Source organism: Podarcis filfolensis (assembly GCF_964270895.1).
Source record: "Podarcis filfolensis genome assembly, chromosome: 11".
In the NCBI taxonomy this organism is placed as follows: Eukaryota; Metazoa; Chordata; class Lepidosauria; order Squamata; family Lacertidae; genus Podarcis; species Podarcis filfolensis.
The window spans coordinates 13,769,299-13,797,160 of NC_139613.1; the positions used below are offsets into that span (position 1 = coordinate 13,769,299).

Sequence of the window (27,862 nt, forward strand, 5' to 3'; positions counted from 1 at the left end):
AAAAAAATACATAGCAAACGGAGGTTCTGTCCCCCTCTAACAAAAGGCCTGCCCCTTCCTAACAAAAATCTTGGCTATGCCCACATGTGTGAGAGACAAATTCCACAGGGGCTGTCCTGTTAATCTGCAATAGATTGTAATGGATTGCTTTGAAGTCACTTCAGCACCAGATGAAACCCCCCCCAACTGTCCCGCCCTGTCCTGTATTTTGCCTGAACTGCCATCCCTCTGTTGGGAGGGCGCCTTTGGGGGTGAAGTGCGCCTTTGGGGGTGAAGTAAGTGACTTCCTTGGGGCGCAACCCTGTGTCCATGGAGGTCCTGGGCTGCCCGGACGACAAGTTGCTTGGCCTCGCTGTGTGATCCACAGGAAGTAACCAAACAAACCCGTGTTGCAAAGAGAACGTCAGCAATGTCCAGGCAACACGATGACCATGTACATACGCAATAGACAATCTTTATAGAATTCCTGCAAACCATAACAGGTACAAAATGAAACCTTTAGTCTCAAAGTATCTGAAAATCTTTAAATGAAGCGAGGTACCAGACTTTGTACGATGAAAGAAAAGCTGTGAAGCTTTGTGTATTCAGCAAATATGATGTCCAACACTGAACAGTTGATTCCGGATATTGACTACTGTTTCGTAGAATTCTTCGTCAGCGTGGTGGGAGGATATAGAATTGCTTCATAAACCCATCTTATTTCGAATGAATGTATGTAAATGAAAATATCAAACGCTGTGGAACAGTGCTCATGTAATAATGTAGTCACTGCAGTACATGTGGCACAAGCAGAGACCAATTCTTAGGGGGATGGACTACACTAGAGGACCCTCAGGGTCCCTTTCCAACTCTCCAATTCCATGATTGTGTTTTTGTTAGTTTTGCAAATGGGGGGAAAAGGCGACAGATACATTTAATAAATAACGATGATGATAAGGCTGCAACACTTCGCAGGTTTACCTGGGCAGGAGGAAGAGTTAAGCCCCCGACTGAGCGCCTTTTGCAACAAAACTAGCATACCTCCTGCGTGATTTGCACGCATTCCCCCCCCCCATGCATTCCTCCTGCTTAAACCCCGCACCCTCTGCACCCACCGCGCGCATCTCCCCGCGCAGCGCCAGGCGAGGGCCGCAGGGAAGCGCGCCGGGGGCCGGGTCGCTGCTCCGTCTCCAGGGCAACGAGGCTTCCCCCCCCCGCCCTTCCTCCCTCCCCCTCCTGCCGCCAAGCGCCGCCCGGGCGTTTTGCGACACTTGCTGCGGGAGTCGCGGCAGCTGGAGGAGCCCGTCAGCTGATTTCCAGCGCCAGGCGTTGAGGCAGAGAGAGAGGGAGAGAAGGAGGGCGAGGGGCGGCAGGCGAGCCCGGAGGAAGGTGGGGGGCAAGCGGGGAGCCCCTTCTGCCGGCGGAGAGGCGGCCCCCGCCCACACCCAGGTAGGTGCTTCCCTGGGGCGGTGGGCGCAGCAGGACTCTCCCCAACCCCCTCTTGTCCTCCCCCATTGCTGAGTAATTTTGCTTTTTTGCTGCCTTCCTTCGCAGGTCGACCGAAGCGTCCTTCCTTAGAGTGTTCTCACCCCCCTCTTTATTTTATTTTTTAAATGCTGCTTTCTATTAGTATTACCTTTGGGTCCTTCCCCCACCCCACTATAAGAAGCTCGCGTTGTGTGGGGGGGTTGGTACTTTTGGGTTTTCAGGACTCAGAGGAAAGATCCTCTTATCTTTTCTTAGTTCCCTCTTTTTCAATAAAAAGAAGTAACAGAGGGGCACCCTCTCAACCAAGCGCCCCTTTCTGCCAACCTTGGCTCCCCCCCCCCCAAACCCACGAGGGGATGCTTGGCTGGCAATGCCCCTCTTGTCAAATCCACCCCACCCACCCATTTCGTGCTTCAGGCCCCCTTCCTCCCTAGTGTCGCCTATCCTGCCCCTCGTATATTTTTTCGTTCTTGATTGTTATATATCTAAGTGGGATCGCTTTCATTGCCAGTTGCTCGGCCTGAGGTGCTTCTAGGCTGGGAAGGGCAATGCCATTTTAAAAATAACTAGAAAAGCCATCAAAAGTCACAGTGTAAGGGGCTGATGAGCTTTCATGGGGGGCCCAGCTCCTTCGTATTCCTGAAACCACTCAAAAAGTGGTCTAAAGCGTGTCATTCCTGCTTTGGCCGATGATGGCTGGATTTGCTGTGGTACAGTTTTTGCCCTCTCCTTCAGCAGGAAGGTGCCACCCATATTCCCTCTGTGCCAAGTGCACTGCTGCCCTTCTCTTGACATTGGGGGGCAAGAGTGCCCCTTTCATAACCTCCAACACATCTTCAGATCCTTCCTTTTAACAATCAACTGCTTTCTGCTTGCTTCTGCCCCCCACCTTGCCTATAATGGCAACTGACACCTGTTGCCCAGTCTCCTTTGAGATTGATTTTGCCAGGCCTATCCTCAGCCCTGGAGTGGAAACTCCTTTATTCTAGCGCCTTAGAATGGCACCCCATTGTTTACTCGTACCATGTGTTGGTGAAAGTGAGGAAGAGCAGGTGACTGTGGAGTACCACATAGAAAACAAACACCTATTATAGAGTTCAACCGGAGTCACTGTTATGCCTAGAATACTTCCCGGACTTCTGGGAAGATACCTCTTCTTTAATGGCTCCTCACAAAACCCTTCTCTCTGGTGGACTTGTGACTTGCATCTCCAGATCAGGATCTTTTGTTTGTAAATGCTACCTTGGCTGTTTGGTGCCCTGTTGCCCTTGTGGTTTGAAATCCCTTCTTCAGAGATGATGGCCACTGAACATTTGCTTGGCATGGTCTGGCAGGCTTAGTTGGCCGAGTTTCCACTGCAACATGAGCAGTGAGTTACTTCATTCTTACTGGTACAAGAAAAAAAGCATCTATTTTCTGTGGGTGATGCAGTTGGGTGGCTGAACTTTCTTGAACTTTCTAGGGCACTGATAGGGTGGCAGACTTTAGCAGTCCTTTCCAGCTGTTTCTTTTCCCTGCAAACAATGTGACTCTTACCTCTAGAAAATTGTTGGTTATTTGAAATTTCCCTCACTCCCCAAAGATCAGCTTAAGTGAGTGATAAATAATAAACAATTGATACACTTAGAAACTTGTTTTTTGGTAGTTACTTGTCACCTTAAACTTGGCATTCTGGCATTCCCTTTCTCCTTGTTCAAGTGGGTCTGTAGCAGATAGCAGAATTTCAACCTACATTGTTACTGAAACCTTTAATCTTATGATTTGAGGCCATCATAATGCATTGTAACTTGTTTCTTTACATATTAGCTGTTGATCCCATTATGAGACAGAGAAATGGCGTGTCTGGAAGAGAGGTATGCGAGGAGCTTGTATGAAAAAGGATAAAATATCAGGGTAAATAACTCTATGTATGGCTTGAGAGAGCACAAACATTAGAAATTCAGCAGTTTTATGTTGAAGGTATGTGAGATGCTGTGAAGATGACAGCTTTGTTATTCAGATGATATAGGAGGAAATCCCAGGTGGCAGGAAAGTTCTGACAAGAGGAAGGTAGGATGGCTCAGGAGGGGATTTAGCAAAGTTTTACAGAAATTGCAAGAGGGACAGAGGCATAATGCATGCTTCTTGCATTTATGAATAGCTGTTTTATCCACGTCTTCTGTTCTATGGCCTAGCTGCTAGGTGCGTGTAGCCACCATCTACTTCGAAACAGGAGGTGCACTTGCACCCCTCAGTAGATTTGTGCAGATCAGTTAGGGATAGTTACCACACCTGTCTGCTGATAAAATAATTAAACTGATGTGTGGGGAGGACCAATTTGCATTGCTATTAGGGTGCTGGGCTGCTTCCACAGTTCTGTGTCTAGTGAATTTCCCTCCTGTTTGCTTCTGCTGTCAAATCAGTGGCTTCTTTGGGAGTGGGGATATTTGTTTGGGAGGCAGGGATGAGGTCTCTGAACTGAGGGTTAGTACACCCCTAGTTTAGCAGCTTCTTATTCTCTCCCTATCGAGCCAGCTGGAATTGGCAAGAAGCAAAATGTGCTGGGAAACTAGCTTGAGTTAATTAACACAAGTGCATTGGAACAACCTTTTGTTCTATGGCCACTGAATAGCGTGTGATTTTAATTGTTGCTGTGTAACGTCTGAGCATTTTAATCTAAATCCAAGTTCATATTTCATCCCGCTGAGTTTTGACTTGGTTCAGGTGTTGGTATATAACCTTTCTGCTATCATAACTGTTACTTAAGTATAGTAAATGCATGGTATAAACATTCAGTTGGTCAATTAGCTAATTTATTTATTATATTTTCGACATCTGTAGGATCGCTGTCATTAATACAGGCAGACAATATACATCAAAAGCCACACTAAGCATAGTGGGGCTTACATCTGTGTAAACATGCATAGAATTGCTCTGTAGGTCATTCTTGGAGGAAATGGGATGACAAAGGTGTAATAAACTTCAGATCAATAATATAATCTCTTTGGGAATAGAAGCTTCGGGCAAAGCCTTTAAGTCAGTTTCTTATAGAACAATGTGTTGGTGGCACACCCCAGGACAAATAGATGTAGCACAAATATTTTTGCATGCTTTATTGACAAGAAACCCATGAATAATCAAGGTGTAAGGCAGGGGTAGACAAACATGTCCCTGTTCAGATTATGATGGGCTACAACTCCCATTATACCTGACTGCTGATGGTACTGGCTGGGGCTGAAGGGAGTTGATGGCAGCAGTTTTCCCGCACCCTTCTGTAAGGTTTCCCAAAATGCCAGTTCCAACCCACGAAAGTTGCAGCTCTCTTGACTCCTGAAGTGCTCAGTTGCATCGGTAAAGTAGAGAGTTTGTGGAGAAGAGGCAGAGGATAGTATGTGCAGCTGGATAGGAAGGTGAATGTGATGGAGGTGTTGTGAGGGTTCGAGGAACAGAGGAGGTGCTGAATCAATGCTGCTAATGACATAAGAGCTAGGTGAGCATGAGGTATTTCCCATCTGTTCAACCTTGAAATCTCATTGTGTATCCCCACCCCCCAAAAGAGATATGTTGATTCACTTTTTCAAGTGAGAGCACATTTCCAAAAAGTTTGGAAAAACTGTTTCAACTGTGTTGGAGATATTGGAGAAAAAGGGCATGCACACACATAATGGAGCAAAGTACTGTATTGATACAAACTGCATATAAAAAAAATCACCCTGCCACACAACCTTTAACTGTGTACATATTTCTGCAAACAGCTATTCTATATACATATTAACAGAGCCAACATGGTATATCTAGAGGTTAGAGTGTTGCACTTGGAACACAGGAAATCCCACTGAGCTATAAAGCCAACTGTCTGTGCTTGTTGTGCAGTTCACAGAAGGGTGACCTATGACAATCCAGTGATAGATCAGTGCAGTGTTGCAAGTTGTACTTTCAGGAGTTAGTAATTTCCTTTCACAGCCATGTTTCTGTCTTCTGGTGAGCAAAAGCCAGAAAATACTGAAGTAATGCTAGACATGAAGAAAAGACTGAGATACTGAGAACTTGTGTGGTAGAATAGCTGGAGTGCTCAGTTTGAATGGGCCTACCCAGATCCAAATCCTGTCTGAGCCATAAAGCTCATTTGATGTCTTCAGCACTTCCTTTCATCCTAGCCTCCGCCACAGAATCTGTAGTGCAAGTGCATGGCATTGCTGAGCATGCTTACTCTAGTGGACTTACTCTTGAGGAAGTATGCGTTGAATACAAACTTCAGGGATGGTTATGATGATTAATTTTGCCATGGTGAAAAATACCCCTGTGATTCCTTACGAATACAACTCTTTATGCATTAGGGCCATGAAATACAAATCTCTCTGTGTAACATGTGCCATGAATGTGTGTTATAAGATAGTATTCTAGATCCGTTGAGGATCTCTTAAGGAAGCAATGTGAGCTTGCTTTAGAACGGAGATATAACTCAAGATTGTGGGGGAAGTTCCCTTTTTCATTCTTGGGTTAGTAAAACAAATTATGAATGGTATGGGAGCTGTCTTCATGAGCAGAACTTATGATTTCAGAAAACATAAATGATTATTTCAAAAAATTATGGATTTGAACTCTGAATTCACAAGTGTGATGAATAATTTGTGTTCTGACAGCTTGAAAGAGTCTCTTTTTTTTGCTTGAAACTATGAAGCATGTTTCCAGTAGTGTACCTGTATGAGTGTGTGGAGGGAATAATTTTAACAGTAATGTGCTTTTTATAGTAATCTTAAACCAACACATTGCTTAAAACACTGCAGGATAAAAATTCATCTTGGGGATGAATTTTGCAAATATTTGCGCATGTGTGCCTGTTTTCGTAGAAGCAAGTGGAGGTGCATGCCTGGGGATCCTTGGATCTTGACTGTTTTCACACACTAACACCCCATCCTGTGGAATTCTATCCATTATTTTTCATCTGCACATTCAGAATGAATTTCAGGAACACAAAAAGTCGTATTGAAAAATACAACTTTCAAGAAGTCTGGTCCCAAATACGACAACTAGGCATTCTGTTTTGGTGACTAACCCTGGTTAAAGGGGGTATTTGGCACCTAGCTTATATATCAGTTTCTAATGCTGACTGTGAAAAGGAAGAACAGAGGAAGGGAGGGAGGCAAAGACAGCATCAGGCTTGCTCCAGTTGGACTGCCTCCACCCGTCTAGCCAAGTTCACATTTTATATACCGTATTTTTCTGTGTATAAGACGATGTTTTTTGCTTTAAAAAATTAGGCAAAAATTGGGTGCCGTCTTATACATGGATAGTGAATGCAGAGGGGGGACGTGCGATTAATGGCAGCAGCAGGCAGGAGATTGGGCGGGCGATTGGTGGCTGCGGAAAGGCTTGCCGGTGATTAGCTGTCGCTGCGGCAATTGGGCAGGCGATTGGTGGCTGCGGCAAGTGGGCGTGGTGGTGGTGAGGAGGCAGACAATTGGCTGTGGCAAGGTGTGCGATCAGCAGTGGCTGTGGCAAGCGATCGGCAGTGGCGGGTAGGCGGGCGATTGGCGGAAGTGACCCCCCCAAAAGCTAAACAACTTGATTTTTTATTTTTGGGTTAAAAAAATAGGGGTCATCTTATACTTGGGGGCGTCTTATACACGGAAAAATACGGTAATTTTCTTTAGCACTTGAAAACTGTAAACCACCTTAGGTGCTTTGGCAGAAAGGTGATCTATAAATGCAATAAATTAATAAATACAATGCCAGATATGAACATGATTCCTTTTGTCTTTTGCCCCATTCCTCCTCTCATCCTTTGTCCCTTTATATGCCTCTGACATCGCTGAATATATAGTATGGGTTGACCATACAGTAATGCTCTATGGAAATCGGAGAGAACAGACTGAACACAACAGACAATATAAAAACCAAAAAGCTGTGCAAAGTGCTGCAGCTATACTTTGTGTGTGTAAATTTTTAATAAACTTTTTCAAACGTTTTCACAATAACCTTAAAATCAAATACATTGTTTCGTAAGTTGACTTCTCTGCCTCACCTCCACAGTGTTTTTACTCAAACATTTTCTGCTGCATTATTTCTTTATGTATCACAAAAAGTTTCTCTGTTGCAATTGTTTTGTCATTTTTCTTCTGCTGCTTTTATCTTGAGTCCTGCCCGCGATTTCATTTGACTGTAATTTTTTTTAATAGCCCATGAAAGGCCTCCATTCTTCTATGAAAAGTTTGTCATCTCTCAATTTTGCTTTCAGTTTCGCCATTTCTGCATTGCTTTCAAAAGCCTCTCCTCCTTTGTTGGAACCTTCCCTTCTTTCCATTTCTGTGCATGTTTTGAGATTACATTTCCCATCATCCCTGACCACTGGTCCTGCTAGCTAGGGATCATGGGAGTTGTAGGCCAAAAACATCTGGAGGGCCAAGGTTGAGGAAGCCTGTTCTAGCTGCTGTTGTCATATGCAGAGTGAGGATTTTCTCTGGAACATCTGTCCCTATTACACCTATAAGGAAAGGAAGATGAAGCAAAGGGAGTTAGAATTGTTTACTACCTCATTTCCTCCTAAGGAAGCTTTGGTTTTGTTGACAAAGGAGCCAACTTGTTTCATTGTCTAAACCAGGGTATCCACTTAGCTTTGGGAGCTGCATCAGTCCCCCACCACTTCCATATATTCAGTGATAAGTTCATGTGAACAGGGAGAAATGTAATTTAACTTGCATCCAAGGTTTCCACTGTGTGCCTTTCTAATGAAAACAAAGGGAGGTATTTTAATGTTTAAGTTTAATGTTTAAGTACAAGTTATAAGTTGTATAACTTGCAAAGATCTAAGTTCTTGCACGTTTGGAAAGTATTAAATCCTTCGCAATTTAGTTTTCCCATTGTTTGAAAAAGATTAAGTTTGCAACTATTGGAAGCCTGAGATACTGCAAGCTGATGAGCCTGCTAGAAGGAAGGCATATGAATGCACAGATGAGTTAATGTTTGTGTTTATTGGCACATTATCAGAGTTCTTTCCCTCAGCTGTGTTGAGGGATTACCCTTATAAGTAGTGGCATAGCTAATTTTCCAGGTCAGTTCAATCTTTGGCCCTCCTGCGGATAATGATAGCCTGATTACTGATCGTTGATGTGGATTGGTCTCCATGGCAACTAGGTCTGAAACTGCCTCCTTAATTTCCTAAAAGCCCTCAAACAACCAGGCTCAGAATAGTGATTTGGATTTTTATTTGCAGCACTTTGTCAAAACCAAATAATGTTCAAATCCATTAAATACAAGTGCATAGAGTATTATTGCTGTGTGGGGCATTCATGCCTTCAATTTGGCCCTTTTTTCCTCAGCTCACGCAGCAGAAGTTCCTAACAAATACAGCAAAAAAAATTTTTTTTGTCAACATGCATTTCTTCCCAGATAATCTTCTGGTACTTAAAAATTACCAGAGAACTCAACCATTTCCCTCCTAACCTTTTTTGAATATAAAGGGCACACTGGACACAATGATGATCTTCAATAGCAATATAAATAAAGCTGAATGTTTCTGAATCCTCCTGTTACCACCAGAATGGAGCACAATTGCTGCAAAACCGGCTCTAATCATTTGTCTCCACACCAGCTCATTTGGGCTTTGCAGGATTCCAAGCTTAATTCTACAGCTATTGATTTTTCAATACAGTTCTCTCTCTCTCTTTCTCTCTTTCCATACTTTAATACAAGCCTTTACCTGTAGGAAAATATAAGCGATACTGAGATTTCCTCTCAAATATAAAACTATAATCTTGGATATTATTTATTGTGATGATGGTATTATTGTGTATTTATCCTAATTTCCAAGGATATGACTAGTTGTAGTAGATAACACCATGTGATAAGTTCCCATGGAGCTGTGTTGTGTGGGGCTTAAGTACCAGATTAATCTTACTATTCTGAGTGCCATTTGCACTCTTGTTCTAAAACTTTTATCACTTGCTTTATGTGTGTACCTATGGTTCATCAGTTGAGGTCGAGGTGCAGTTGAGTCCCCTTCCAGGCCCCAAAATACCGTGGCTCGACTCTTGAGGTGCAATGCAGTGGGTGTTCAGATCCTAAAACCTTTATTTGTTGGCTCGTTGGTATTAAGGCTGCTATGTGACATACAGTGGTACCTCAGGTTAAGAACTTAATTCGTTCCGGAGGTCCGTTCTTAACCTGAAACTGTTTTTAACCTGAAGCACCACTTTAGCTAATGGGGCCTCCTGCTGCTGCTGTGCCACCGCTATGCAATTTCTGTTCTCATCCTGAAGCAAAGCTCTTAACCCGAGGTACTATTTCTGGGTTAGCGGAGTCTGTAACCGGAAGCGTATGTAACCTGAAGCGTGTGTAACCCGAGGTACCACTGTACAGTCCATTAGGATCAACTGAGCTGTACCTTGCATCACACTTCAAAATGCAGATTTGAGTCATGGCTTGAGCATACAGGGGTATAATTTAGTCTTCTCCAATCACCACCTAGGGCTTGTTTGCTTTAAACAATTACCGTTTAAACAAATTAATAATGAATAAAGCTTTAACATTTATTTTGCCCCCTTGTATGCTATCAAATTACAGTTTATGTAAGTAGCTTTCAGTGTATTCAGACCTGGCTTTTGCCCTTAATTTTATCTCGTTTAAAAAAGTCTCAGTTTTGCTCTTCATTCCCTTCCTTTCAATCTTTTGGTATCTAAACTTTCCCATTGGCAATTACATAGGCCACATGTCACCAGGCCAGACCCACAGAATTGTAGAGTTGGAAGGGACCGCAAGGGTCATGTGGTCCAACCCTCTGCAATGCTGGAATCTTTTGCTCAATGTAGGGCTCAAACCTATAACCCTGAGATTAAGAGTTTTATGCTCTAGTGACCGAGCCATCCCTTGAAACTGGGAACTAGGATTAATTAGGCCCAAAAATTAGCAAGATGAATGATAAATAGGGGCTATACAGTGGTACCTCTAGTTGTGGACACAATCTGTTCTGGGGTGCCATTCACACCCTGAAAAGTCCGCAACTACAAGTGAAACTCGGAAAATTAGAATATCGTGGCAAAGTTCATTTATTTCAGTAATTCAGCTTAAAAGGTGAAACTATATATGAGGTAGACTCATGACATGCAAAGCGAGAGATGTCAAGCCTTTATTTGTTATAATTGTGATGTTCATGGCGTACAGCTGATGAAAACCCCAAATTAACAACCTCAGAAAATTAGAATATTAAATGAAATCAGCAAAACAAGGGCTGCAAATAGAGCAGTATTGGACCTCTGAGAAGTAGAAGCATGCACATGTACTCAGTACTTGGTTTGGGCCCCTTTTGCATCAATTATTGCCTCAGTGCGGCGTGGCATGGATGCTATCAGCCTGTGGCACTGGTGAGGTGTTATGGAAGACCAGGAAGCTGAGTACATGTGCATATATGCAAATAAAGGCTTGACATATTTCGCTTTGCATGTCATGAGTCTTTCTCATATATTAGTTTCACCTTTTAAGTTGAATTACTGAAATAAATGAACTTTTCCACGATATTCTAATTTTCCGAGTTTCACCTGTAGACACTTCCGGAGTTGCCGCGTTTGCAACCCGAAAATCCGCAACATGAAGCAATCACAACTAGAGGTATGACTGTATATATATTTAATATCCCATGCACTTTGAATCACTCTGTGAATCTATTTGGTCCTTTTCCTTCTTGTCCTTGGATTCTTTTTTGCTTGTGGTTCCTAGAGTTGAATATATGTTCCACCTTTCTTTCCTTTAGTTACACTTCTGGAGGGCTGAACAGTTATTTTCTTGCTTTGTTAAAGTCCAAGTTTTATGTACTGCGAATACATTCCACAGGTACGAGGATAACATATAGAATGAGGGACTGGGTAAAAGCGGCTTACTGTATAGGTAAAAAAAAAAAAAAGCTAAAGGACCCCTGGACAGTTAAGTCCAGTCAAAGGCGACTATGGGATTGTGGTGCTCATCTCGCTTTCAGGCTAAGGGAGCTGGCATTTGTCCACAGACAGCTTTCCGGGTCACGTGGCCAGCATGACTAAACCACTTCTGGCGCAACAGGACACCGTGACAGAAACCAGAGCTCAAGGAAACACCATTTACCTTTCTGCTGCAGCGGTATCTATTTATCTACTTGCACTGGTGTGCTTTTAAACTGCTAGGTTGGCAGGAGCTGGAACAGAGCAACAGGAGCTCACCCCGTTGCGGGGATTCGAACCGCCGACCTTCCGATTGGCAGGCCCAAGAGGCTCATTGGTTTGCACCACAGCGCCACCCATGTGGATAAAACTGGAGGTGATTGTTGTAGGAACTGGGGAGGTAAATGCATCGCTAGAATTTTACTTACAACAATCCCCTTAACCCTGTGATGTTATATTGTGACATGAGGATTCAGGTTGGGGCTATTTAGATAGGAGTACACTTGAAATCTCAGAGGTTGGGATCTCTAGGGCCAGTTGAAGCTTCTACTTACCATACTTGAATGGTGTTCCCAGGTGTACCCTTTCTCCCCCTTCCCATATAAAGTGAATAGCTGCCATTCATCAGTGGCGTAGCGTGGGTTGTCAGCACCCGGGGCAAGGCAAGTAATTTGCGCCCCCTAACCCGTGGATTTGCGCCCCCTAACCCTAACCCCCAGATGTTGCGCCCGGTGCGGCTGGCCCCCCCCTGCACCCCCCACGCTACGCCACTGCCATTCATCCACTTGAGGGTGACATTTCCCTGATACAGTATTTGAAGCCCTGCTGAAGGTATTCACATTGGATTGCTGTGTCTCTTTAGGACAGAGAAATGTTGCTCACTCCCCCTAATCCTGGCAATCTGCAAGAATGATAGGCATTGTGTGTGTGTGTGTGTGTGTGTGTTAGCCGGCTGAACAAAAAGCTTTTCACTTGCAGGGGCTTGATGTGGACAGAAATGTGTTTATATGACACTGATAATAATTAGACTTTGGTGAGAGGTCAGAGGTGCAAGATCCACATAGCATTTCCGGGAAAAAGGGATGTTTTTAGTTACCCTGTCTGCTTATAATAAACAACAGTTTTCTTTCCTTTTTGTTGTACAACCATTAACCTTCCTTTATTAAAATTTTCCTTAAAACCATTCCCCCCTCCCCCGCTCTAGGGAGAGACAAATTGCCCTCATTCAAGAAGTAAGCAACCTATCAGCTCGTTTTGCCGTAGTGCTCATAGTTGTAGTTCCTGTTGTCATATTTAGTGAAAGAATTAAGTAAGGGAGTGCACACTGATTGTGTGCATGAGAAACAAAGCATAGCAGATTCTAATTTGGAAGTAAACTCTTTGTACTTGAAGTCCAGGAGAGTTAGTATCTTGTAGGTGGCATTCTTCTGCTAATTGAAATTAATTGGCCTAACTTAGTCATGTTTTTTAATTTCAGCGGGTCTTCTCTAAGCTGAACCTAGTTGTACACACTTTCGTTTGGCGTGATCGTGACTGTGTTATTTTGTGTCTGTGGAAATTTACAGAGGAAACTATAAATAAAAACAATGAAAATACTAATATGCTGCTGAAAAAAGCTTGGAAGGCTAAAGCTTTTTACAGACTCAGTGGGAGTTTGATTGAGTTTTCTTTCAGCAGAACAGAGTGTTGGGACCTTCTGAAGGTCCTGAAAAAGTGATTTCTTAATGGTATATTTTCAGGTTCTCCAGGCCGAGGGTTGGGGATCAGCACGGGTCCTGCAGAAAATATGTGCTTCAGAGTATAATTATTCATGCCCCGAAAGCTTCAGGACTGTTTGTTAGCAGATTAATATGTTTGTGACTGTACTTTTCCATCATTGATGTGATAATATTGATTTTTTTCACTGAGATATATTTGGTATTCTAAATGTACTGTTAAAGAAGCCTGCACTGTTCCAGCCGACCAGCCCTATCCTCTGTCAAAATGAGCTTGCACTTCTTGAAAATGAAGATAGTACTAAAAGCGTTCAGATCCCGCGCTAAAAAAACGAAGGGAAACAGGTAGTTGTGGAAACAAGATTCCTTCTTTGACTAGATTTAATATTTCCTTTCTGAAAGCTTAGTGTTGGTTGGTTTTTATGTAGATGTTTATAGCGGCTTATTGGTCCTGTTCATTATGGTATTGCATAATTTTGGGGAATTTTGTGCAATTCTATGCCGAAATGTGTTTGATAACTTCCATGTCTCCTGAGTTCTACATGGACAGATGTAATGAAGTTTGCAATGCTGTATGAATGAAGGAAGAGCAATATTAAATTCATTACCTTAAATGTGTTTTGGGAAAGTCGCAGAAGGGCAGTATTTTAATTTTTTTTGAAAGCTGAATATATTGATGTTTGCCTCTTCTTTTAAAGAAGTAATCTGTTTTTGATGAATAGATATTGTAATTTTAGTAGGCAGAAATAAATAAATAAATTGAGGAAATGTGTACCTTTTTCAGTTGTGTACTTACTCAGTGCTGCAGTAGTGCATAGATATCTTGAGCACCTAAAATAGGGTGCTATGAAATTAGAAATAAGTTCAGTTCTGTGCAGGTCTAGTACCTTAAGCGTATGGTGTTTTATTCTGTACAAATAATACCTGCAGATCATCATTCTGGGACCATTGCCCACTTACGGTATAAAACTCTACATACCGTATTTTTCGCTCTATAAGACGCACCAGACCATAAGACGCACCTAGGTTTTGGAAGAGGAAAACAAGAAAAAAAATATTCTGAATTTCAGATGCCAGAACAACAAGAGGGATCGCTGCGCAGTGAAAGCAGCGATCCGTCTTGCTGTTCTGGCTTCTGGGATAGCTGCGCAGCCTGCATTCGCTCCATAGGACGCACACACATTTCCCCTTACTTTTTAGGAGGGAAAAAGTGAGTCTTATAGAGCAAAAAATACGGTATCTCCTCAGAACTGAGTCCCATGTAAGTGAATATACTGTATGATTGCAGCCTTGAAGCTGATTCTTGTTTTGTGTGTTTTGCCCTGCTCTCTGTCCAGATTGTGTGGTTCTTCGTATGTGATTGGTTTAAACATGTTTTATGCCAAAGGGAAGATGTATAGTTTAGATAACAGAGGTTGATGTAAACAGAAGTTGTTCAGAGGACTGAAATAAATTGGCAAACTTTGAATAAGCTATATTCAAAATTTATTGACTTTAAACACTATCAGAGCAGTTGCAGCACAGCACATGAAAGACGCACAAAACTTTTTGTATTGGAGAAGGAAGAAAACATGGCCATTTTGAAGCAGAAAATAATTTTGGTAGTCCAGCTAGTCTACCAACTTAAGTCACTAAAATTCCCTTCAGCATGCTGTTGGATATTCTGGCTCAAGACATTTGCAGGTCTTGTCTGAATTACTTCACTGAGAGGCTGAGGTATTGCAGTGTGCTTTGGTGCGATTAACAAACAATGTTCTTGCAAATTTTAGTCCAGCTGCCAGTAGCGCTAACAAATAAATGGCTTTAGGTGACAGAAATTTTGGAAGGTGGTTTAGCGTGATAAACTTTGGGTGTCTGATTTGTATGCGGGGTCAGGGCATGTGAGGGTTAGGAAGAGGACCTAGATTGTCACAGGGCAGGGCCGGCCCTCCAGTGAGGCAAGTTGAGGCAGCTGCCTTGGGGGACAGAAACCCCAGAGGCAGCACCTGCTGCATCACCCAAGTAAGCGAGGTTTCGGCGGATGATGGGTGGTGCGGCAGCACCTTCCTGTTTCTCCTCAGGTGGCGAAATGGGATGGGCCACCTCTGTCAGGTCTCAGAAGGCAAAGCCTTTTCTGAAAAGGCAATCTGGCCAAATCTGTCTGAGGATTGAGGTGAAAGTGAAGGCTGGAGAGCCAAACTGAAGCCTGTTCCACAAAGGCAGTGGGACAGGTGGAGACGGGGAACTGGGGGAGGCTTTCAGAGCCAGAGAAATTTGCACCGGCAAATTATAGCTGGGGTGGGGAAATGGATGGAAAGGTAGGATTGGGTAGGAACTAGTGCTGGATTTACGTAGAAGCTAAACAAGCTATAGCTTAGGGTCCCACTCTCTTGGGGACCCCCAAAGAAATTAAAGAAAAAACAACTGGGTGTACATTTCCAAAATATAAGATAAAGAACAAATAAAATAAAACCTACATACAGCAACAGTGTTTTGTGTTGTGTAGGCTCCTATGATGTACCGTATTTTTCGCTCTATAACACGCACCCGACCATAACACACATAGTTTTTAGAGGAGGAAAACAAGAAAAAAAAAATGTAAACGAATCAGTGGATGTATCATTTTTGTGGTTCATGCTGTGGCCACAGACATGTGATCTGACGGTGAGTTTGGGCTAGCCCAATGCAAAAATCCTGAGGATCCATGTGGATCCATGCTTTGTAACCACAGTGGGTGCGTGATTTTTTTGGTGCAAGCTGTAGCCATGGACATGCTATGTGATCTGATGGTGAATTTGGGGTGACCCAGTGCAAAAATCCTGAGGATCCATGTGGATCCGTGCTTTGTAACCACGTTTTAAGTGGGGAGGGAAGGAAAAGCACTCAAGGGACAAGGAGCACGCTTGGGGTGTGTTGAGAAGGATGCTGCTAATAATGCAGGCGAGGGGTATAAGAGGAGAAGGCTCCTCTCCTCTCCCGCTTTGCTCCTTTAAAGCAAGCAGGCTCTGCTTCTCTCCCACCTCCCCGGCTTAGCGAGCCGAAAAACTTTGCTGCTATTTAGCCAGCTGAGTGGGGAGGAGAGAGGGACAGAGAGCCTGCTTGCTTTAAAGGAGCCAACCGGACAGGAGCCGCTTACACTCATGTAAGCGGCTCCTCTCCTCTCCCGCTTTGCTCCTTTAAAGCAAGCAGGCTCTCTGTCCCTCTCTCCTCCCCACTCAGCAGCTCTTCTCCTGCTTTGCTGTTTCAAAGCGAGCCACGGAGGAGGGATGGAAAGGGAACCATGGATCCTCTGCTCACGACTGCAGCAGATTCCCCCGCCATCTGTAGGCATTCGCTCCATAACACACACAGACATTTCCCCTTACTTTCTAGGAGGAAAAAAGTGAGTGTTATGGAGCAAAAAATACGGTAAGTCATGAGCCCTGCCTACTCGCCTGCTCCCTAAAATACCACTGGTTTGCTCGTTTCTATATACAGTGGTACCTCGGGTTACGTACTTAATTTGTTCCGGAGGTCCGTTCTTAACCTGAAACTGTTCTTAACCTGAAGCACCACTTTAGCTAATGGGGCCTCCCGCTGCTGCCGCGTCGCCAGAGCACGATTTCTGTTCTCATCCTGAAGCAAAGTTCTTAACCTGAAGCACTATTTCTGGGTTAGTGGACTCTGTAACCTGAAGCGTATGTAACCTGAGGTACCACTGTACAGTCATACCTTGGGTTACAGATGCTTCAGGTTGCATTTTTTTGGGTTACGGACCCGCTGAAACCCGGAAGTACCGGAACGGGTTACTTCCAGGTTTCGGGGGCCGTGCATGCGCAGAAGCGCTAAATTGTGCTTTGCGCATGCGCCGATGCACCGAATTGCAAGCCGCGTGTGCGCAGACGCGCCGCTGCGGGTTGCGAACTTGCATCCCGCACAGATCACGTTTGCAACCTGAGCGTCCACTGTATAGGGTGCCTGCATTCTGCATGGACTGGTTGCACGGCAACATGTGCAAATGGCTTTAGATACCTATTAGGTCCATAAATTACCATACAGCATGCATTCAACACAAAAAAACAGTGAGAATTTGTTGTTGACAAAGGACAGCTAGACATATAAAGGGACCCATTACCTTCAGTAGCGTAGGGCCTTGTCAAGCCAAAATCCGGCCCTGTTAGGAACCAGTTGCAGTTTTGAGCACGGCTAAGAGCCAGCAAATGTTCTTGGTCACCAGGAAGCTTGTGGCTTTTGATAGGGAGAAGGACGGCTACATATTTGTCTGTGGCAGATGATCCTGGTGGCATGGTCAGTTATGACAGACAGGGTCATATCTGATAGTGCAGCCTGCCCAAAGCAATAGGTACGACACTGTGATATAAGTCAAATTCGTATTGACTTGTACAATGTGAGTTGATCTGCTTGGATGTCCTGTGCCCTTATATAATAATTGTTGGCTGCATTAAGAATTATGTAATGATTTAGAGTAAGAGGAACCATTGTGGTGTTAATCTTAAATAATGAAATAATCTTAAAATCGGGTACGGTGGAAGCTGCTTCATCTTCCCTTGGAAAGGTCACATTTTGCTGTGTAATTTTCCTATGGCAGCACAATTTAAGTTTTTTTAAAGGATTTTTTTTTTTGATGGCATACCAAATTAGCTGTTTACCACTGAAGTGATGATGCATTGAAGGGTGAAATAATAGCCAGCTGTTGTCTCTCTTCCTGAAGCACAGGCTCTGTGGGTACTGCAAAAAACCCCAGAGAAAATCAGAAAAAGGGAGGCCAGTAATTGCCCCACAAAGTACAAATGTCAATATTGCAAGACATCACTTACCTCCTATGACTATTTTTTTTACTTAATGGTAAGAAAACCATTTTTAAAATAGTGTACAGACTTTTATCAAATAGAATCCAAATATTTGTTTTCAAAAAATCTTCAGAAAGCATTCAGTTGTAACAGATGTAACAAATAACCAGTCTATGTGTATATGGCCATTTTTTGTAATTGTTTTTGGTTCATATCCTGAAGATTTATTTTTATTTTTTACTCTATATCTGCCGTGGTCTTTCTTTGATTTTAGAAAGCAAACTCTGCCATGGATGCATGACTTCCTCTCTACAAATGCAGTGTGTACAGTTGTATTGGTCTGTATCTATGGCTCAGTCACAATCTTAGTGTGTTGTGCAAATGAGGCCTCTGTGTATGCTAAGTATCGTTTGGAGAAAGAAACTGAACATCATCTTACTTGACTCGAGAACTTCTGAAATATTTATTTCCCAATGATGATTTCTCTTGGGCCATAGCTGATAATAGACAACATGCACTTTCTTTTCCCTAAATGACTGGTGGAGTAGCAAGGCAGCAGTACATTAACACACGAGTTTCTTTAATTAAATATTGAAGAACCCTTCATTACAAACTCAATGTTGAGTATTCCACTGCCCCTCTCCGGGTAACCTTAACTCATTTGGAATTTTGCTGGGTGAATAAAAAAGTTAAGAGCTTTCAAACAGGTTTTTGTGTGTGTGTGTTTTTGGTGGCACATGCAATGGTACTGAACCGAGATGCATTTCTGCAGAATGCTCTTTGATGTTTAAATGCATCACATATCTTATCTCAATACTAATAAAATTAGTTGGGTTATTCTTTACTTTTGGAATTGAAATAAGAAGCCATTTTGGCATCTATATCAATTAATCATCATCATTATGCATATTGCATTTACAGGTGTGATACCATAATGGCGGGCAACAGTTTGGTCCTACCAATTGTGCTATGGGGACGCAAAGCTCCCACTCACTGTGTATCGGCCATCCTACTAATGGATGATGTGTCAATGATTGTAACGGGATGTCATGATGGACAGATATGTCTCTGGGACCTCTCTTCAGATCTGGAGGTAAGTTAACTGTGCGCTATACGATGTCTTTCACGATGCCTAGGTTTGTTTAAATGTAATTAATGCCCTGTTTTGCAGAAGCACAATTTAAACACATTTCTGAACATTTATAATCAGATTTGACTGTGTGTCTGGTAACCTACAGATAAGGCATAGTTACGGTATGCATGCGTCTTCCAAAGCAAAACCTTGCTGCTTGAGCTGATGCATAACAATCAATATATATTATTGATATTCATAGGGTTGCTTTTGTAGGAGAGAGTGTTGATTTTTTTTTATCATTAGCATGGAAAATCAATGAATTCTGCTGGAAAGCGGCTCTGTTGGGTTCTCCCTTCCCCCTGACCTTTTGGAGGTCAATCTGCTAGATCAATTTAACATGAATAACTAATGCAGACGCTGAACCCGGGAATGCATTGTCTCTTGTAAACAATTCTGCTTGTAAAACTGCACTCCTCGCCCGCTTGTGTTTTTTTGGTTTGTGGTATAGTTACGTGGTGATGGTATTTGCAGTAAGCCTTTAAAGATCGTGCAGGCTTGAATGCCAAATAAATAAACTAGAAGCTGAAGTTCACATCTTCTGTATGCCAGTACATGTTCTTTGTTCTCTTTATGAGGGTGAGCTTTCAAAGCTAATTGCATGTCTATTGCACATACATAGAAAACGTCAAGAAGCAATTGAACTTTCAGTTGTTTGAATGATTATCGGTAGCTTAAACAAGAGATCTGCTCTGTGAAGTTCCAGTAACTTTTAAAATAAAACGTTTTTCTACCAATCGTAGCCTTATGACATTAGGTTAGAAAGGCACATAGCAGCTGATTTGGCCAAGGTAACACCGCTTGCAGCTCCTGGATGCCATTTAAAGCCAGAGACACTCATTTTTAAGTGATCTGTTTTAAAGCAAATAGTGCTAGGCAATTCTGAAGTGAAAGCAGCAATACAAAGCAGTGTGTTTGTGCTGGAATATTTTGTGGTTCTCTGCCAGTGAAAGGTGTGTACTCCTGACCTGGAATACCTTACGCATGTGAAGCAAAGCTGTGGAATGCAACAGCAAAAACTTTCCTATACAAATTGGATAAAAGGCATCAACTTGCATAAATTGTAAACTGGTTCTGTATGCAAAGAAAACTCTTAAATGTGGACTGGTCTTGCTGAGAAAGCAAGCCATTGGCCACAGAGTGTGAGATCAATCGTTTGGTATTATGAATAGCAGGCACTTACAGGAATAACTATCTGACTTTTAGAAGACATCTGAAGGCAGCCCTGTTTAGGGAAGTTTTTAATGACTGATGTTTTAATGTATTTTTAATCCTTTGTTGGAAGCTGCCCGGAGTGGCTGGGGAAACCCAGCCAGATGGGTGGGATATAAATAATAAATTATTATTACTATTACTATTATTGTTATTGTTATTATTAATCCAGGAACAGAAATTCTTAGATTTAACTACTGAAAGTCTCCTTGTTTTCGTCTAAAAGAATGGCTTCCATTTCATTGAATGTGTCATTAAGACTCAACAGCTTAAGCATAACAGAATTTAAGAGGCTGCCTCTTTCTCTGTCTCGTTACAAAATCTGAGAACCACCAAGAGCACCAACAAGGGTGCAAAAAGAAGTAGTCTTAATGGCTGCCCTCATGTTGTAGAACACCTATTGCCAGCTTGCTAAAGTCAAAGCCTGAGCAACTCTCAGAAGTCTTGCAGGACCTTCTGCTTTGGCCATCAGAACCCAGAGTTAAGGGTGGGGAAGCAGTAGTGCATCTAGGTCATTTGAGACTTTGGGCTGTATCCAGTGTTCTCTGTCCACTAGCGCAAGGCCTTCTGCAGTAGCAGATGGGTGACTTTTAATATTATGTAACAGAAGAATCCAATGCAGCAGTTGCAGTAGCAGAAACTGGTTGCGCAACAGATTGATCTAACCCAGGAGATGGAGGCACTAGAAGAACCTTTTTTTCTTTTTGCTGCTTCATTGTAAAGAAAATAGTTGTGCCTTACAGCATTATAATGCTTTTTTAGAAATAAAATTCTTGTGTCCTGTGCACACTCCCTTGCAAGGCATTGTAAAGGCTTTGGCTTTTACGGAGAGCTACCACCTTGTCTGACCAGCAGTTGGCAAAGTACTTTCTCCATACCTATGGTAACTTTTGATTCAATGATCAAGCTCGGCAATTCAGGTGCTTTCTCGTTAATTCTGAATACCTTTGTTTCTCTGATCCCAGATAAATCCTAGAGCCCTGCTGTTTGGTCACACAGCTTCAGTTACTTGTTTGTCCAAGGCCAGTGCTTCGTCCGAGAAGCAGTATATAGTGAGTGCATCAGAAAGTGGGTAAGTATAGCCCCTTCCAACCCATGTGATTGATTTCTCAATTTTTCATTCTCTTGAAATATTCACTGTTGTGCAGCATCATAGCCTCCTTGCAACCCATGGTGCAAAGGGTCATGAGCACTCATTGAACCTTTGCCCTTCCTCCTCCTTTCATCAGAAGGAGATGTCAAGAGATCAACTAAGAGATTCAAGGTTGTGGCCAACTGAGCCCTTTGTGCACGCAGAACAACTTCCCAAGGCACATCAAAGCTTCCGCTGGTTTGCTTCCTTCCCTCCCCACTCACAGCACCCCTAAAATCTACTCCAGAGATTTTGGGGAACCCCTGAGTAGATTTGAGGGTGCACTAAGAGGAGAGGGAGGGTTGTTGGCATCCTTCTATCTCAAGAGACGAAAGAGTGCGCCTCTGGGAGTGAAGTCAAACTGCTGTGTTAGCCTGGGACACAAGCCTGGGCAGTGTGTATGGAGGTCCTGGCCTGCCCAGACGACAAGACCCACTCTCGGCCTTGCTGATACTGTCCAAAGGAAAGCTGAACAATACATTTGGCACCAGCTTGGCTGCAGGAGTTGCTGGAAGGAGGCATACAAGACGCCATCCATCCATCCATCCATCCATCATAGAGACTCCATTCCAAATATGTGTAGGGTTTACTCCTGAGCCTTTTCTTTTCCCAAAGATATCCTGTGAGGCAGTGGAGGTTTAAGATCAGAGTTTTCCTTCTCTTATATGGCCTCTGTTCCCAGGTGGACGTTTCCCATCTGCCACTCATTTCCCTCTACAGCATGTGCAGAAACTGCCTTCTTCACTGTTGGACCCACTATTAGGCCTGTCTGCTCAATCTGCCAGACATACAGGGGAAATCCTTAATTTCCCCTGTATGTTTGAGAGCCATCAGATATCCTCACCTGGTTTAGCTGGCCAGCCCAAGGTGGGGTCGCTGTTACCGGCTGACAGCTTCTAGGAGCCACAGGCGAGAGCTGAGTACAGGTGGGGACCAAACGTGGACAAACTGCCCCAGAAGGACCACAGTGTGTCCCCACCAGAGGTACAACCCTAACATGCCATTGCATTTGCTAAAGTCATTCTGTGCAGACCTGCAGGTATAGGGCAGAATGCAAATTCAATAAATATAACAACAACAACAACAACAATATTAGTCGGATACAGTCATTGGTTCATGTGAATGGCAGGGCATGCAGGAGGATGATTGGTTAATTGTCCTTTCTGTGTTGTTTAGGGAGATGTGCCTCTGGGATGTGAATGATGGAAGATGCATTGAATTTACTAAATTAGCCTGCACACATACTGGTATACAGGTAAATGATTTATAAATAAAAGCCATAACTGGTTTTGTGTGATACTGCATATATAGGCATCCCTATAACTGCTTTTTAAGCTAACAAAGTTTACAGGAACTCAGTCACCAGTTTTCATACAAGTACGACAGATCAGAGGGTTGAGGTTTTTTGCATTGCGAAACATGTGCACTGTTAATGATGTGTTAGAAAAACTGGCAAAAATATAAGTCGACTGCACTTACATTCTGTGAGGGGTAACTGGAACCAGTTTTTCTGCCTTTCCGTACCAGCTGGAGTGTAGAAATGATAATTGGCAAGATGTTTCTATGGTCTGTTATTGGTTTAGTAAATTCCATTATTAGTTGATGTGTGGTATTTTGCAACAAGAACGAATGGTAATACGGGAACTACAAAGCTAAATAAATGCCCACTTCCTGTAATCTAGTGCAACATATAAGCACAGGTTGTTACTGTGAAGTGCACAGTACCAAGATTATACTGCCGACCTTTGAAGAACTTGTTCAGCGTTGATTTCTGGTATTCTTTTATTTATATGTAATGTTAGCACACGGCGTTTCAGAGTTGAAGTTGTTGTGAAAGTGGCAGTACCTGCAGCCGTGCACAAGCTTAATGGTCAGCAGGGAGGTGAATGCTAATAATAATAATAATAATAATAATAATAATAATAATAATAGTAGTAGTAGTAGTAGTTTTGCTAGAAATTGTGCAACGTATTTCCCAAGCACAAGGCACCCATTGGCTTTGGCTGCTGCCCTGTTAAGAACAAAGCTCCCACTAGCAGAACAACTGTTGTTTGAGTGGGCTACTGCAGTTGGTTACCTCCCATAGTTTTTATAATGGGATGCTTTTTAAATAAAATAAAATAAAATAAAAATCTGCTCTTCTACAAAAATAGATTGCACCTATGGTCTGAAAGAAGATTCTGCATTGTGGATCAAGCACACACATCCACAGTACTATTTATAAAGTTTCTGATATCTTTCTTTCTCCCCAATTTTTAAATATTCAGTTCTATCAGTTCACAATTGGAACCCAGCGCGAAGGGAGACTGTTGTGTCATGGCCACTACCCAGAAATTCTTGTCGTGGATGCTACCAGCCTTGAAGTTCTTTATTCCTTGGTGTCAAAGATTTCTCCTGACTGGATCAGCTCCATGAGTGTTATTCGATCTCACAGAACACAAGGTTAGCCCGTGGTTGATTCTTACTTTTTAGGAACTTTCTCTGCAACCATTAAGAAACAATGTTTGGTGTACAGGTCTTGATGGTCTGTCTTCATTTTCCATAGAGGATACTGTTGTGGCCGTTTCAGTGACTGGCATTCTGAAAGTGTGGATCGTAACTTCTGAAGTGAATCATATGCAGGTAAAGAGAAACAGACCCAGATTCATACCAATAGGCTTTCTTCTTCCAGAATTGGCTTTATTAGTCAGTCTGGCTTTATCGCCAAAAACGACCAACAGTAACTTTTGCTGTGCTCCCATTACAAATATAGACTTATTTTCATAAATGCTTCTATTTCTGCTCTGGACAGATGGTGTTTAAAATCTGCTTGCTTAAGGGCTTTTTCTTATGACATGTTTACTATGCCTTGACTTAGTCTGATACAGTATGTGCAGATAGAGAATGTCTAGTTTTTAGCGCGCGTGCCCCCCCCCCCAAATATATATAAACCTTTTCCTGGTTTTGTTCCTTCCTTTTGGAAAAGGTGGATTAATACATATTTCTTCCTTAGTTTCATGACCTATCACCAGTGTTGCTTGTTTAGCATTTCAGCTGCTTTGAGAAGGGGGAATGTCTATTTCTAAGGCTCAAACATAATTTACTACTTCAGCAATTGAATGCTAGGTGTAGCCATCATGCTACATGAAAATTGCTTACTGAAGATGAAGGCGAGTATGTCCCCCCAGCTAATTCTTGAAAGGAAGTTATGGTTGGATCCAGACTTTGTCTCTGCAGGTGAACAGTGTGGGAAGTGGTTCTGGGGCCTGCAGTGGAGAAAGAATTATCTAAAGTCCCCATGTCCTGCCCCCCCCCCCCATGCCAGTGGGATCACTTCACTGGATGAAATTCCTTCTGTGGACAGAATGGAACTTTTAATCCATGGAAGGCAAGGTCTGGATCCAGCCCAATATGAGTTTAAAATCAGTTCCTCTCAAGCTAAGTTTTAAAGCTACAAAAAAGTTCGTGTGGTAGGAAAAACCAACAAGAAAAAAGAACAATCTGATTAGTTGTATTAATTATAGGAGTGCAAAGGAGGAGTCGAGGAATGTAATGTATTGGAGATCATTGCATGAGTGACTGAAATGCTTTCCTCTCTCTTTATAGGATACAGAGCCAATCTTTGAAGAGGAGTCTAAACCAATTTACTGTCAAAACTGCCAAAGTATTTCTTTCTGTGCATTTACCCAAAGATCACTTTTGGTAGTTTGTTCTAAATACTGGAGGGTAAGGATAACCAGTTAAGTAAAAGCTGGATTTTCTTTATTCTGCAAGCTACAACTACTGTCAGTGAGACACGTATGCAAGGAAGCTTAGGATAGTCAGATTATAAATCAATTGGATTTTGATTTCATCAAACACATAATCTCTTCAGTGCATGTGAGCTCACCCTGTTGCTGGCATGTTGCTTTTGTTTTATAATACTACGGGCTTTATTCAAATGCTAAGGTAAATTTTGATGCAGGAGTGGTAAACCTATGGCTTGGATCTGGTCCACCAGGCTGCTTCAAGTACCAGCAAAATTGGGTATCTGTTTACTTTGGAAATGTGCCTTTTCTCCCTCTGGTCCAGCACCATTTTTAGGAGGTTTTAGTTTTCAGAAAGCAGGAACGTGTGCTCCATTCTGTTTCCTGAGCAAGACAACTTCTAGCAATGGTGCTGTAACAGAGGGACAAAAAGTGCCTTTCCAGAGTAAGCATAAGGCTGTTCTAAGTGTTGAGCTGAGAAGAGAAGTCTTCCCTTCTTTGCTGTGTGCTGCAATTGGGAGGGAAACTGCTGTCTCTCTGTGACCATTTGTGATTTCAGGGAGGGGTTCTAAGTTGGGACACAGAGAAAGAGTTCTATTTCTCTCTCTCTCTTTCTGTCTCTCTCTTCTCTCTCTCGGGCAGGGGTGGACAGTGAATGTGTGATGTGCTGGCATGCATCCCTCAGAGGATTGCTTAACTGTGAATGTGACCCTAAGTCTGAAAAATAATAATAATAATAATAATAATAATAATAATAATAATAATAATAATAATAATTTATTATTTATACCCCACCCATCTGGCTGGGTTTCCCCAGCCACTCTGGGCGGCTTCCAATAAAACACTAAAATACAATAACCTATTAAACATTAAAAGCTTCCCTAAACAGGGCTGCCTTCAGATGTCTTCTAAAAGTTTGGTAGTTATTTTTCTCTTTGGCATCTGGTGGGAGGGCGTTCCACAGGGCGGGCGCCACTACCGAGAAGGCCCTCTGCCTGGTTCCCTGTAACTTGGCTTCTCGCAGCGAGGGAACCGCCAGAAGGCCCTCAGCACTGGACCTCAGTGTCCGGGCAGAACAATGGAGGTGGAGACGCTCCTTCAGGTATACTGGACCGAGGCCGTTTAGGGCTTTAAAGGTCAGCACCAACACTTTGAATTGTGCTCGGAAATGTACTGGGAGCCAGTGTAGTTCTTTCAAGACCGGTGAAGGAAAGTTAACCATCCCTACTTTAATAGAATTACTAAGATACCCAGTATGACCTTTGCTTTCCCAGGTTTTTTTTCTTAACAAAAAGGAAAAGGGGAAAGAATTGCTTCTAGTATGGATTATACAATATTTGCAGTCCTTTGTCTCCTATGTAGGGAGTTCCTCTTGTACCTTCTCTGATGGCTTTCAGACACAAAGCTAAAACATTCATTTTCCACCAGGCTTTTGACCCACTGAGCCGAAAAGTTTTACAAATCCCTTTATTTATGTCTCTCCATTGACTGTGACCTTTTTTTATCTAGTGTTTTTAAGATAATTTGTATCTTAAAGATGTGTGCTGTCTTGGGCAGTTTGTCTTTAAATGGAAAGATGGGATATAGATCTTTTAACAAACAAAATATTTCTTTTAGTTACTAGTAAGATCAGCTGGAGTCAATTACAGTTCATGCTATATTTAGGGGATGCATGTTTAATTTGTTCCCTTTGTATCTAAAAAGTACAGGGAGTTGCTGAGTTCTCAACTATCCAACTACAGGGCAGAATTTATGATACAGTGATGGGTTTTTGTTATGTGATTATTTTCTTTAGGTGTTTGATGCTGGTGATTATTCCCTGTTATGCTCAGTCCCCAGTGAGAATGGACAGACATGGACAGGTGGCGATTTTGTATCAGCGGACAAAGTAATCATATGGACAGAAGATGGTCAAAGTCTTATATATAAACTGCCAGCCAGGTATACAGGGACAAAGGTTTTCACTTTTAAACGTTTCATTTAAAGCAGGGGTCAGCAAACTTTTTCAGCAGGGGGCTGGTCCACTGTCCCTCAGACCTTGTGGGGGGCCGGAATATATTTTGAAAAAAATAAATGAACGAATTCCTATGCCCCACAAATAACCCAGAGATGCATTTTAAATAAAAGCACACATTCTACTCATGTAAAAACACCAGGCAGGCCCCACAAATAACCCAGAGATGCATTTTAAATAAAAGGACACATTCTATTCATGTAAAAACACGCTGATTCCCAGACCATCCATGGGCCAGATTTAGGAGGCGATTGGGCCAGATCCGGCCCCCGGGCCTTAGTTTGCCTACCCATGATTTAAAGAGACTTTCCTCCATGCTATTGGTTTAGAACAAAAATAGTTGATTTTAACAAACAATACCAAAGCATGGTCGGATCTTGGGCTCTTTAAACTAAATTGTGGATGGGAAAAACCACAGTTCCCTCACTTTGGAAATTATGGGGAACTATGGTTCTAAAATGGTTTCAAACTCTTTGCATGTGGGATGGGCGGGGAAGCATAACTGGACACGCTTTCCTCTGCAATGCTAAATGAAGGTTGAATGTAAATGGAATTTACAATTAAAAGGCTAAAAGACGCAAGAAGTTCATCCTGTCCATATGTTTGCATTCGTGAAGGCTCTGCCTTGCTCAGTAAAACATACGGACTGCTCTCAGTTATACCCCCTTGCCAAGATAAGGCTTTCTGATTCAGTGGAGTCTTCTGTTAACAGAAGTAGGGAAGGAGGTATTTTTCCTGGTTTTCCCCTATGCCTTCCCACATGTATTCTAAAGGGTTGGGGGAACTGTTTGAGAACAGTTTAGTAATTGGCA

The 27,862-nt window shown here is 42.6% G+C and overlaps 1 protein-coding gene across 8 annotated transcripts in view; it reads left to right on the forward strand.

The window, feature by feature from the left end:
* Nucleotides 1-1,038: 1,038 nt before the first annotated feature.
* WDR7 (WD repeat domain 7) overlaps nt 1,039-27,862 on the forward strand; it is a 217,179-nt gene continuing 190,355 nt past the window's right edge. For 4 of the 8 annotated variants that reach the window (XM_083575496.1, XM_083575498.1, XM_083575497.1 and 1 more), the window contains exons 1-7: nt 1,039-1,428; nt 21,145-21,251; nt 22,488-22,566; nt 23,579-23,753; nt 23,857-23,933; nt 24,897-25,016; nt 26,832-26,977. In XM_083575496.1, the coding sequence (XP_083431622.1) occupies nt 1,054-1,428; nt 21,145-21,251; nt 22,488-22,566; nt 23,579-23,753; nt 23,857-23,933; nt 24,897-25,016; nt 26,832-26,977 (1,079 nt within the window). In that variant the 5' untranslated portion in view covers nt 1,039-1,053. Of the gene's footprint in view, nt 1,429-18,756; nt 18,929-21,144; nt 21,252-22,487; nt 22,567-23,578; nt 23,754-23,856; nt 23,934-24,896; nt 25,017-26,831; nt 26,978-27,862 lie in introns of all 8 variants that reach the window. The other 4 variants (XM_083575501.1, XM_083575503.1, XM_083575502.1 and 1 more) reach the window with 3 other exon arrangements.